The sequence below is a fragment of the Cebus imitator genome, unplaced genomic scaffold (assembly GCF_001604975.1).
Source record: "Cebus imitator isolate Cc_AM_T3 unplaced genomic scaffold, Cebus_imitator-1.0 Scaffold640, whole genome shotgun sequence".
In the NCBI taxonomy this organism is placed as follows: Eukaryota; Metazoa; Chordata; class Mammalia; order Primates; family Cebidae; genus Cebus; species Cebus imitator.
Genome location: NW_016107955.1, coordinates 648,951 through 661,893, shown reverse-complemented (window position 1 = coordinate 661,893; position 12,943 = coordinate 648,951). Strand labels below are relative to the sequence as shown.

Sequence of the window (12,943 nt, the reverse complement as noted above, 5' to 3'; positions counted from 1 at the left end):
GGGGGGCGGGGGAAATGATAACGAGGCTCTCCCAATTTCATGTGAGCACATCCTGCTCAGCGCTTGCGTTTGTTTTTCGTCTGGTTTTTTCGTCTTCAGAACCACTGGTACTTTTCCCATTGGATAAAACGCTGAAAGGGTGAGGGAGAGGGGCTTCTTCCCCAGCTTCGTCGCAGCCAATCGCCCTGCAGTTTCGCTCCGGTCGCTGAGGGAGTTAGCCCGTTGATTGGCGGGCCCGAGGGCAGCCAATCGGAAACTGATGATGTGTGGTGTTGGCAAGCAGATTGCGTGAGAGCGGGCAGGGGTCGCGGGAGCGCGAGCGCCGCCGCGGCGGCCGGCAGCCAATGACAAGGCCGAGCGGACCCCTGCGTCAGGAGGGGGCGGGGCTTCAGCGATTGGCGCGGAGGGAGTAGAGCGGGCGCTGTGGGAGGGAACGCCAGAGCGAGACGGTGAGGGGAGCTGGTTGCGTGATTCTTCGCAGCTCCGCTTCCCTGTGCGACTAGCTGCAGCGACGCGGCTGAGAGCGAAGGGGCGAGTGCTAGTCCCCTGAGCTGTGCGAGCGCGGTCGCCATGGACCGCCCAGATGAGGGGCCTCCGGCAAAGACCCGCCGCCTGAGCAGCTCCGAGCCTCCAGAGCGCGACCAGCCCCCGCCGCCGCCGCCGCCGCCGCCGCCGCCGCCGCCGCTCCTCCGACTCCCCCTGCCTCCACCCGAGCAGCGCCCGAGGCTCCAGGAGGAAACGGAGGCAGCACAGGTGCTGGCCGATATGAGGGGGTTGGGACTGGGCCCCGCGCTGCCCCCGCCCCCTCCCTATGTCATTCTCGAGGAGGGGGGGATCCGCGCATACTTCACGCTCGGTGCTGGGTGTCCCGGCTGGGATCCTACCATCGAGTCGGGGTACGGGGAGGCGCCCCCACCCACGGAGAGCCTGGAAGTACTCCCCACTCCTGAGGTCTCGGGGGGGAGCCTGGAAATCGATTTTCAGGTTGTGGAGTCCAGCAGTTTTGGTGGAGAGGGGGCCCTAGAAACCTGTAGCGCAGTGGGGTGGGGGCCCCAGAGATTAATTGACCCAAAGAGCAAGGAAGAGGCGATCATCATAGTGGAAGATGACGATGAGGATGAGCAGGAGAGTAAGAGGAGCAGCAGGAGGCGGCGGCGGAGGAGGAGGAGGAGGAAGCAGAGGAAGGTGAAGAGGGAAGGCATAGAGAGAAATGCGGAGAGGATGGAGAGCATCCTGCAGGCACTGGAGGATGTTCAGCTGGACCTGGAGGCGGTGAACATCAAGGCAGGCAAGGCCTTCCTGCGTCTCAAGCGCAAGTTCATCCAGATGCGAAGACCCTTCCTGGAGCGCAGAGACCTCATCATCCAGCACATCCCTGGCTTCTGGGTCAAAGCAGTATCCTTCTCTTCTATACTCAAGGGCCAGAAACCCATGACAGGAAAGGGGAAGGTGGGGGAGGGACAGAAAAGATAAAGTGGGTGGAGGAGAGCCAGAGATGGGCGTGAGCCCCCTGTCGGAAGACGGATTAGACTGGGTGGAAGAGGGATGGAAGGAGGGCAAAACAGCAGAGGAGCTGCACTGGAGATGACGAAGGGGCGGGCATAAAAACTGGACCACACATAGGAAAGGGGGAAGAGGAGGAGCATAGCATTAAAAAAAGGATCACAGATGATGAAAGAAGGGGGTAGTAAAGGGACACATGGCAGGAAAATTGGACCAGAGATGGTGAAAGGAGGAGGAGAGGGTCACGTAGAAGATGAACTGACTCAGAGACCTTGAAGAGGGGGAGGGGAAAGGCACACAGCAGAGTAACTGTCTAGAAAGGGTGCCTGAGCCATACAAGGCTCTCTAAACCTAGATCTTTGCTTAGGATACTAAGAGACCCCAATCTTGGCTGGAGTGCCTTTCATTGGTGGGAGAGGGGCTGGAGCCCCTGAAGGGTCAGGAGAGGGAGTGTCTAGGTATGGACAAAAAGGAGTTAAATGAAGGAAAGGGAAGAGTAGATGGGGGATACATATATATACATGTAACATGTTAGGAACATGAGTTTAACATCTTAATAGAATTATGTGGATACAGACCCTTAGCACCCTCATACAAAACAGCATATAGAGGCCCTTAGCACCCAGGCATACGATATCCTCTAGACATAGGATCTTAGCTCCTAGACACAGTATAATATGACCACAGGTCCTCAGCATGTAGACATGGCATCACATGAGCACATGCCATCAGAGCCATTCACACGTGTGGCCATGGACCTTCAACACCCATACATAAAACATCATGTGACCACAGGCCCTCAGCAATCAGATACAGCATCACTTGGACATGGGCCTTCAGCACCCAGTGACATATACCACATGGACACAGACTCTCAGCATCCTGCAGGGCCACCTAACAGAGGTTTATAATGGGAATAAGTATGGGTTATGTCCCATGACTCACCTGTTTCATACAAACCACATGAACATAGAAGGAATCCTGCTCCAGCCTCTCTTACTGTGCCCTCCCTGGCCATTCCTCCCTCCCTTTCACTGGATAGTCAATCCTTGACCTAAACTGCTCCACTCATCAGTTCCTCAACCACCCCAGAATTTCAATTTTGATCAACCGACGTGACGAAGACATTTTCCGCTACTTGACCAATCTGCAGGTCAGGCCAGAGAGATATTTTTTAGTAGGATCGGGCAACGAATCTGGTTCTTGGAGGTGAGGGGAGGTGGGTGGGAAGGGCCATGGTGTGTGGGGGGAGATATTCCACCATCACCCCCACCTGGAGCAGGTACAGGATCTCAGACATATCTCCATGGGCTACAAAATGAAGCTGTACTTCCAGACAAACCCCTACTTCACAAACATGGTGATTGTCAAGGAGTTCCAGCGCAACCGCTCGGGTAAAAAGCAGTCCCAGCATAAATCCATGTTCCCTCCCACCCAATCTGTCCTTGTTCTGTCCCATCTCTATAGCCTTCTCTCTCCCTAGGCCGACTGGTGTCTCACTCAACCCCAATTCGCTGGCACCGTGGCCAGGAACCCCAGGCCCGCCGTCATGGGAACCAGGATGCGAGCCACAGCTTCTTCAGCTGGTTCTCAAACCACAGCCTCCCAGAGGCTGACAGGATTGCTGAGGTGGGGCCCTTCCTGGCATCACCAGAGAAGGCCTTACTAGGCTTGTTGCTGGGCGTGTGGGGAATTAAGAATAGGATCTGGGGCTTGTACTCATGGTGCTCTTATCCCCTTCTCTCCTCTTTTCAACAGATTATTAAGAATGATTTATGGGTTAACCCTCTACGCTACTACCTGAGAGAAAGGGGCTCCAGGACAAAGAGAAAGAGGCAAGAAATGAAGAAACGGTAATGGGGATTTGGTGGCTGAGAAGGGGTTTGTTGGGGGTGGGGCAAAGACTAGTGTAACACAGGATTTATAGAGCCAAAGGGGACCTTCGAGATAATCCCAGTGGAATATGTTTTAGAAGTGGGGAATCATGCCCAGAAATGGCCTAAGGTTACACAGCCAGGGGCAGAAATGGGACTTGATCCACCCTAGCCCCATCCCTGGGATCCCTTAAAGCCTACTGCTTCTCCAGTTACTTTCCACCTTTGAGTGCTATGAGTACACCCCCTCCCACCAACCCCATACTCAGCCCCAGCTTTCCCTACAGTAAAACCAAGGACAGATGTGAGGTGGTGATCATGGAAGACGCCCCCGACTATTATGCAGTGGAAGACATTTTCAGCGACATCTCAGACATTGATGAGACAATTCATGACATCAAGATCTCTGACTTCATGGAGACCACCGACTACTTTGAGACCACTGACAACGAGATAACTGACATCAATGAGAACATCTTCGACAGCGAGAGCCCAGACCACAATGAGGCCCCCAACAACGAGACCACCGATAACAATGAGAGTGCTGATGACAACGAAACCACTGACAACAATGAGAGTGCCGATGACAACAATGAGAACCCTGAAGACAATAACAAGAACACCGATGACAACAAAGAGAACCCTGACAACAACAACAACACTTACGGCAACAACTTCTTCAAAGGTGGCATCTGGGGCAGCCATGGCAACAACCAGGACAGCAGTGACAGTGACAATGAAGCAGATGAGGAAAGTGATGATGAAGATAATGATGGCAATGAAGGAGACAATGAGGGCAGTGATGATGATGGCAATGAAGGTGACAATGAAGGCAGCGATGATGACGACAGAGACTTTGAGTACTATGAGAAGGTTATTGAAGACCTTGACAAGGAGCAGGATGACTACGCAGATGTGATAGAGATCATCTCAGACGAATCAGCAGAAGAGGAGGGCATTGAGGAAGGTGAGCTAACCTCCCACCCTTGTCTTCCCTCTTTTCTTTCAGAGCAAGCCTGGCCAAGGACGGTATCAAGGCATGAACACGGTCTGCGTTTATGGAGGAAAGAAAAAGCATTCTGAGCAACTTTTTAAACAAAGGAAATCCAGAGAACATTTAACTTAAAAAATGTAACAAAACCCCCAAAAAATCATTTTACTTCTAGGTGATGGGTAAACGGTTGTAACAGAGCAAAAGAGGGAGAGTACACAGAGATAGGGGACAGTGGGTGGAAAACTAAAATGGACATTTCACATCGAATTGGGGGAGTGGCAAAACATTGCGTTTCAGCACACTCTGTACCCAGCCTTGGCCTTTGGCAAATTCCCAGGCTTGTGCTGGGAGCAGAGCGTGAAGTGAACAGTGTGCTCTCTCAGCCCAGAGAAGGGTGCAGCCAGTTCTACCTCAAGAGTCAGGGGGAGGCAGGCAGGAGAGAGCTAGAGGAAGAAGGTGACATTTGAATTGGAGGCTGCATTCACACTGAGGATCATTATGGAGCATTCTCCATGGAGTAGATCATCTGAACAAGGACCTGGAAGGGTGAAAATGCATGGTATGTCGGCCAGGGTTTCCAAAATTAGGTCCTGAGGAGCCTTCACTAGATCTGACAGCTGCTTCTCACAAAAGGTTTCAGTGGTAGTATATGTTGGGCAAGTACTGCATATAAGAATACCAGCACCTAAGGGCTCTGAGAATAACTTCGGAATTATTAAAAGCTCTGAGAAGTATTCAGATGGAAGGTAGAAGGGGCAGGAAAATCAACTGCTCTTGGGGGTTTTTTGGCCATGGGGTCCCTGGCAAACTTCCACTGGGGCAAGGCCAGGGGGCCATGGGAAGAGGTATTGAATGAGTATGGAGCTTCAATCTGGACATGTTCAGGTAAGACCGGGAAAAGGATTCTCAGTCCTTTTCCCTTCCCCCTTGACGGCATCTCTTCTCTCAGAGAAGGGGAGGCAGAGCTGTCTGCCCAGCCCTGAGGGTGGGAGTGGGGGTGGGGAATTGGGTTGAAGAAGATAGATTGGGGCCTGTTTGGATCAAACTGGGGGAGAGGAACAAGGAAGATGCCTAGAGATGAATAGGTTTATTCAGCTGAGGTCAGAACTCAAGAAGACACATCTACTATCAGAGATGTATCAGTTTTGACTGAACAGAGGCAGGGGGCCCACAATGCCTGCCTCCCTCCAACTCCCTTGTGTGGGCTTGCTTGAGTACACTGGCACACACTCTTGGCCGTTCCAAGCAGAGGCGCTTGGCAAATTGTCCCAGGCTATGGACTCTGTTCCCTTTTAGAGGGACACCTACCTGCTCATCTAACCGCCTAACTCCATTTCCCCTTCGTTGCTTCTCCCCTGTGCAGGCATCCAGCAAGATGAGGACATCTATGAGGAGGAAGGAAACTATGAGGAGGAAGGAATTGAAGCTGTCTGGGAAGAAGGGGAAGATTCAGACGACTCCGATGTGGAGGAGGTGGTTCAGGTCCCAAACGGTTGGGCCAACCCTGGGAAGAGGGGGAAAACCGGGTAAAGGTTTTGCCCTTTCAGGGATCACCTCTCTGTATCCCCCACCCCTTACCCCATTTGCCCTCCCCCTCAGCTAGGGCCACGCGGCCCCACATTGCACTTCTGGGGGGTGACCGACTTCGTACACGGGTTTAAAGTTTATTTTTATGGTTTAGTCATGGCAGAGTTCTTATTTTGGGGGGAGGAAAAGGGGGCTAGCCCCCTTCTTTTGGCCCTCCACCCCTGCAGGCTTCTGTGTGCTGCTAACTGTATTTATTGTGATGCCTTGGTCAGGGCCCCTCTGCCCCCCTTCTCCCAGTCAGTGTTGGCCCCAGCCCCAATCCCTGTGCTGTGTGGAGTGGACACCCTGACCCTGAAGCAGGGAGGGCTGCTGTGGCCTTCGTCACAGCTGCGCAGTGCCCTTGGAGGCACTGTTGCCACCCTGCTCTCCCAAGTTCTCTCTCCGTCCCTTTTCTCTTCCCGCCGCGCCGCTAGCCCGCCTCGGTGTCTATGCAAGGCCGCTTCGCCATTGCGGTATTCTTTGCGGTAATCTTTGCGGTATTCTTGTCCCCCTCCCCCAGAAGGCCCGCTTCTCTCCCTGGACCCTGTTAACCCTAATAAAATTCTGAGCAAATTCAAAGTGTCGCTTCGAGTCTTTTGTTTCGCCAGGGGCGCTGGCCCCACCGGTCAGTTTCCCCCAGGCCCACACGGAGCCACCTGGCCTACGCAGTAGCCTGCAACATGGTAGTTGCGGGGGGTTCGGCGGGTGGGGGTCGGGCTCCGCCAGGCCGCAGAGACGTTGCGTCAGACCAATGCGGACCATCCTGGCCAATGGCAGGGCGAGGCTGAGGAAGCCCCTCCCTCTCCTGGCGCCCGCAGCGGACCCAGCCAGGTAGCAAAGGGCTTCCCACGCCTTCCCCTCAGGCGCATGCGCATAGAGACACCCTGCACCGTAGAACATCATTTATCAGTGATTCATCTTTTAATTTATAGTGCGTCAAACCTTTCCTCGGGCCTAGAGTGATACGGCCGTGCGGAGCCAAAGGAATCCATTTTCCTCATTCGTGTTTAATAAAAATAAAAAAAGACTTCGGTCCGGATATCACAACCCAATTACGCAGGAGCGCTCTCGTCTTTGGGAGCGGGTACAGAGTCCCTGGAGCTGGGCTTGGGGGAGAAGACGGGAAAAGATAGCTCAGGCAGAGGAGTGTCCATAGAGATAAAGGAAGAACAAAGGGAAATTAACTACGTAACTGTGCGAAAGGATGGAAACGCAGGGAGTTGGACATCTGAAAAGCTTTATCCGGGAGACCTTGGAAAGGCTGAGTTATATTGTTTAGGTACATAAATTTTATCTCAGTGGGCGCCAGAAATATTTCCCAGATTTGTTCTGGATCACAATAACTTTTACTGAGACATCCGAGTCGGTCTTTTATACCATGCCTCCCGAACTTTCCATCCAACGCCTTTATTTTGCTGGAAGGCTTCAGATATGGTTAGATTTGCGTTTTAGAGAATGCCCTCTGCTGGCTGCCAGGAGAACGGACTGGAAGGAAGCGAAGCAGTAAGGAAATAGACGCTAGACCTCAGGTGAGATTGGCAAGATGGGGGCAGATATGGGAGGTTTTAAAAATAAACAATTTCAGAACAGTTTTAAATTTACAGAATTATTGTGAAGATAACAGAGAAATTCCGTATATCCCACAGCAAGTTCTCCTTATTAACAGTTTACATTAGTGTGATACATTCGTCACAGTTAATGAAACAATATCAGTACATTATTATTAACTAAGGTCCATACTTTATTCCGATTTCCTTAGTTTTAACTTAATGTCCTTTTTCTGCTCCAAGATTCCATCCAGAATAGCATACTACATTTAGTCATCTTGTCTCCTTAAGCTCTTCTTGGCTATGACACTTTCTCAGGCTTTCCTCTTTTTTTGATGACCTGGAGTCATTTGAGGAGTACTGGTCAGGTATTTTATAGAATGTCCCTTAATCATGATTAGTCTGATGTTTTCTTTCATGACTAACTGGGAATATGGTTTGGGGAAGGAAGACCACAGAAGTCAAATGCCATTTTCACAAGATCATATCAAGGGCATGTACTATCAATATGATTTATCACTGTGAATGTTAACTTTGATCACCTGGAGGAGGCAGTGTCCATCAGGTTTCTCCACTGTAAAGCTACTCCTCTTTCCCTTTTTCCATGCTGTACTCTTTGGAAGGAAGCCAACTAAGCGCAGCCCATGCTTAGGGAATGAGGAGTTATGCTCCATTTCCTTAAGAAGGAAGTATGGATATAAATTAGTTGGAATTCTTCCACATGAGCAATTTGTCTATTCTATGAGAGCTTTCAAGATGTTTCAAGCCTCGACAGGCTTTAGATATGGAAGGAGAGGAGTTAAGATGACTGCCAGGTTGGTGTGAGACCTTTGGCAAGGCCCCTTCCCTCTCTGGGTCTCCTCTGTGAGATGGTTGGAATACCAGATCCTGGACACATCTCTCCATGATTCTGATAAATGTTTTGGGGACAGGATGGAGGTTTTGATGCTCTGTCAGAGGTGGGTAGGGAGGACTAAGGCTCAGAAAGGGGAATGTCTTGCGCAAAGTAATGCAATACCTCAAGGCCAGAGCTGAAAGTGCAGGATCTTAAGTCAAGGCATCTTGTGTAGAGAAAAGAGACTTCTGCATGCAATATCTGGAGCCAACCCCAATGAGTATGCGGTGAAGAGGAGGGGAGGGGAAAGCAACAGGGGCAAAGACATTGGAGTAGGCCAGGAAGAGGTCAACCTGCCAAAGGATCCTAGCCAATCAGAGCCAGAGTAGCCAGCCTGGTTACTCTTGCCTCAGTTGGCCCTACCTCACAACATGACTCTTCTTGTCCTCTCTAGAGGGCCTCAGTTTTCCCTCTATAAACTGAGGCTTATCATGCTAAGGGATCAGTCCAGGAGAAGCAACCTGCCTAAATTCTCAAGACAGAGTCTAGCCTCGAAGTGGGTCTCTGAAGTCTGGCTTTCATTGTGCTCTTCCCTGGTTCCTCTCTGTCTCCCCAATTAAATCCCCAGCCCCTCATCCTGGCATTTGAGACTCTTCTTCACCCACCCTGTTAGAGAGGGCCTCTGGTCTTCTTCTTCAGGGATGCTCTTAAGAGTCAATCGTAGGAGTCTAATATAGTTGGCCAGGGTGCTCATGTCCTTGGCTGAGGCATGGGAGGACAGGATGTTCTTTGCCCAGAGTAATATCTTGTTCCCTGTGCCCTCACTCTTCAGTCTGGACCTCTGAAAGGGAGGGCTGTTCTAGGTCTTTAAGGTCACATCTAGCTCCAAGATTTTGTCTTCGCTGAAGGCCAGAGAAAACAAGACCTACTGACTAAGACCTTAAACAGAAACCAGGAGGATAAAGAGTCATGGGCCAAATGTGCCCTAGGGCCTATTCCCATGTTGAAACTACTTGTCTTCATATTCTTCCTAGCTTACCCTCACTCCTTTGCAGCAGAGGGCCCTGCTCCTGGGTGGGAGGTTCCTGGGATTTCCCGAGACCAGACCTTTAAATTGCCATCGACTTCTGTGAGCAGAATCAGATTGGCAGGGACAAAACCAGATTCAAGAATGTCCTTCCCTCTTAGGTGATCCAAAGGGCCAGCACTGGCTCCCCCAATTGGGGGTGTGCAGAATGTTTGGGAAGGAATCCTATTATTCATTCAGTAAACACTTATGAGTACCTACTGTGTGCCTGAGCTACTGCACTGGGTGAAAGGGATACAGCAACGAAACAAGATAGGGCAAGTCTTTGTCCTCCTGGAGCCTAGGGTTCAAGACAAATATTAATATTTTTTGTGCCATGGACCCCTTTGGTGATCTAGTGAAGCCTATGGACCTTTTCTTCCTTCCTTCCTTCCTTCCTTCCTTCCTTCCTTCCTTTCTTTCTCTTTCTTTCTTTCCATGGAGTCTTGCTCTTGTCATCCAGGCTGGAGTGCAATGGGGCGGTCTTGGCTCACTACAACCTCCACCTCCTGGGTTCAAGTGATTCTCCTGCCTCAGCCTCCCAAGTAACTGGGATTACAGGCACCTGCCACCACACCAGGCTAATTTTTGTATTTTTAGTAGAGACAGGGTTTCACCATGTTGGCCAGGCTGGTCTGGAACTCCTGACCTCAGGTGATTTGCCCACCTCCATCTCCCAAAGTGCTGGGATTACAGGCGTGAGCCACTGCGCCCAGCTGGACCTTTTCACAGAAAAAAAAATCGTTTAAATTCATAGAATAAAATATCTAGATTACAAAAGAAATTGGTTATATTGAAATATAGTTATTAAAATATGGAAAAAGCAAATATGTACTATAGTATAATTGTATATGTACTCCCCATTCATCCATTAATCATAAGATTTCATGGAGAGTCTAATGACTCTCATTTTTAAATAATAGAGATTATGATTTTCAAGAGATCTGCAACATCTATAATGTGATATGAAAATCTCTGATTTCTATCAGTGACAATCAGTACTGTTACTACTACTGCTACTATGGCTAGTTACATTCTTTATTGAAAAAATGCTAAATTTCCGTTAGAGGAGAGGGAAAATAAAGATGTAAATTTGTTCCCATTCAAATTCAAGGACCTCTCCAAACCCTGTCCCCAGACTCGATTAGAGGTCTGTAGAATCCAAGTTAAGAACTTGCAAATCGGAGGGTCCTTCCCTTCTCTCCTTCCTTCCTAAACAGCTTTCCTTTGGAAGACGAAAGGCCTGGGTTTTATTCTGGGTCTTATTGCGCCGACTGCTGGCGGTGTATGGTGAGACGCCTTAAAGACTGGTCGTTGAGGGGGGAGTGACAATGGGAAGAGACAGGGCCAGAGCGCGTGAGGGGTGGGGCCTGCTGTGTGACTTCAAATAAGTTAGTTTGCCTCTCTGGGTCGAAAGTTTTGTCCGCCTGAGCACTGGGAATGAACTGGGAGGAGAGAACTTAATTATTTATCCCCCAGGCAACTGATTTACATATGCCCTCTCATTTTATCCTCACACACTCTGAGGAAAATTTCAAAACACCTTTCCATTTCCAGATGGTTAAACTGAGGCGCCTAGCAAGGTTGTCACTTGACCAATGTCTCAGTATCAGGGACCGGTGGGTGACGCGCCACATCCCTATAACCACTTCATCCTCCATGCATGTGGAATTAGGAACTCTGCTCATTTTGAGCGAGAGAAAACTGGCTTAGGGATCCCTGCAGGTGGGTGTGGAGCCATAGGAAACTGGGTGCTAATCGCGTCTCTTAGCAGAGCGGAGGCATTGCAAGGTGGCTTATGGAGAGTAAGACGTCAAAGAAGCCAAGCATCTCGATTGTTCCGTGACTCGCCCTGCGTATTCCCAACTAGGCCCCCACCAACCCTGTCAAATAGACCGGAAACGGCCAAAGACAAGAACTCCTTTCCTGGCCAATCCTGTTAAAGGGTGGGCTTGGCTCTTAAACCAACCAAAGTCCCCCGAAGGGGCAGAGTTTTCCTCAGTTTGGATCTAAGCCTCGGGGACAAAAATAAAGTGCTTCCGTCCCCAGCCAATCCCAGGAAAGGCAGAAGGGCAATCCTCCAATGGGAGCCGGGGAGCCGTCCGTAGCGGCGTAGGCCCGTTCCCCCGCTCGCGCTCCAGCCCGCGGAAAGGTCGCGTTCAGTGTATCTTCCAGTTAATGCTGCAAGCCCCTCGTATCAATGCGCTCGCGCGGCGGCGGCGCCTGCGCCGGGAGCGTCGGCGGCGGCGGCGGCGGCGCCTGCGCCGGGAGCGTTTGCGCCGACGCTGATGGCCGGAGGTGTAAGGTAAGAAGCCCTGGACGTCTTATTTTCTGTTTCCATCCTGAGCTCCTTTGACCAGGCCTTAAGGAACTCACCTTCGGTTATCAGCAAAATTCTGTTTATTCTCATCCTGCCATTCTGGCGGTTGGGGGAAGTAGCAGCGGGAAGTGGCCGGCCATAGCGCGCGAGGGGTGGGGCCTGCGCAAGCTTTTAACTGGGCGGCCTCTAAACCCTAGGTCAACTGGTTGCGGAGGATCGTGCGGGTAGCAAAGAGTGGCCGAGTAGTCCTGCGGCTCTCAGCCGGCAACCAAGTGAGTACCCTGCAGAACACTCGGTGCCGGTTGCTGTCCTCCGCGGCCCCACCTGCTACCCTCAGTGTCTTTCGAAATGATTCCTTGCGGGCCTGCCGCTCACATGATCGTTTGTGTTCGTGTCTGTCTGCATATTCTCTCCCATTTCTGTCTCTTTCTGTCTGTCTCCCTTTTTGAGACATAGTAGACATAAGATGCTGACCTGACCAGTTTAAACCAGCTATGAGACTTTGAGCCATCTCCTTCACCCACCTGGGCCTCAGTTTCCTCATCTGTCAAATGGGGACGTGATAATCTGTACCTGAGACAATGCATGTGCGTTACTTTGCCCAGCACCCAGTCCTTAGAAAATTTTCAATAAATAATGACTATCTTGATTTAAAAGCATATTGTCTCTCTTGATCTCTGTCTTTTCTGTCTCTGACCTTTCCTCCATTGGATCTTTATGAATGCTTGTCTTTCTGTTACTGTTTTTCCTCTTTTTACCTGCTTCTTTCTTAACCCTAAAGAGGCTAGAGGTGCATAGTTCATAGCAATAAGTTTGGCCCGAGGACATGAGCTTAGCCCGGGGCTCCGACCTGTGCTGTGGGTGAAAAATGGAGCCTGGCTTTGGGTTACTTCTGGTCTCATTTAGGAGAGAGCTCTCTTTGCTCCCCAGTCTACTCTGTTAAACAGGTAAAGACACCCAAAGTGGGCAGCAACTTAGATTAAAAACCACTTTTTAATGGCCCCTTATATAATGTTAGTCACCACAAGAAGCCCACAGATCTCCTGGTTACATCTCCATACAGCCCTGGACATCTTATTTTCTATTTCCATCCTGAAATCCTTTGACCAGGCCTTAAGGAACTCACCTTCAGTTATCAGCAAAATTCCCTCCATTCTCATCCTGGCTTCTGAATACTCCCTTTATTTTCTTGCTATTCTTTGGTCATTCTCATACCTGTTGGACCCAACATTGCTTTT

The 12,943-nt window shown here is 50.4% G+C and overlaps 1 protein-coding gene and 1 long non-coding RNA gene across 3 annotated transcripts in view; both read left to right on the top strand.

Annotated features, from left to right (window-relative positions):
• The first annotated feature begins 427 nt into the window (after window positions 1–427).
• TSPYL2 (TSPY like 2) lies at window positions 428–6,516 on the top strand. 2 transcript variants are annotated; one of them, XM_017517633.2, is made up of 7 exons: window positions 428–1,395; window positions 2,579–2,656; window positions 2,786–2,897; window positions 2,987–3,132; window positions 3,262–3,338; window positions 3,665–4,344; window positions 5,735–6,516. In XM_017517633.2, exons 1-7 carry the CDS (start codon window positions 571–573, stop codon window positions 5,899–5,901), a joined length of 2,085 nt encoding a protein of 694 aa, XP_017373122.1. In that variant the 5' UTR covers window positions 428–570; the 3' UTR covers window positions 5,902–6,516. The 2 variants fall into 2 exon arrangements, with proteins under 2 accessions (XP_017373122.1, XP_017373121.1); XM_017517632.2 differs by having other exon boundaries at window positions 429–1,395; window positions 3,262–3,356.
• A 4,978-nt stretch (window positions 6,517–11,494) lies between these two features.
• LOC119469384 overlaps window positions 11,495–12,943 on the top strand; it is a 71,469-nt gene continuing 70,020 nt past the window's right edge. The window contains exons 1-2 of the long non-coding RNA XR_005198175.1: window positions 11,495–11,690; window positions 11,903–11,977. This is a non-coding gene — a long non-coding RNA (uncharacterized LOC119469384). The remainder of the gene's footprint in view (window positions 11,691–11,902; window positions 11,978–12,943) is intronic.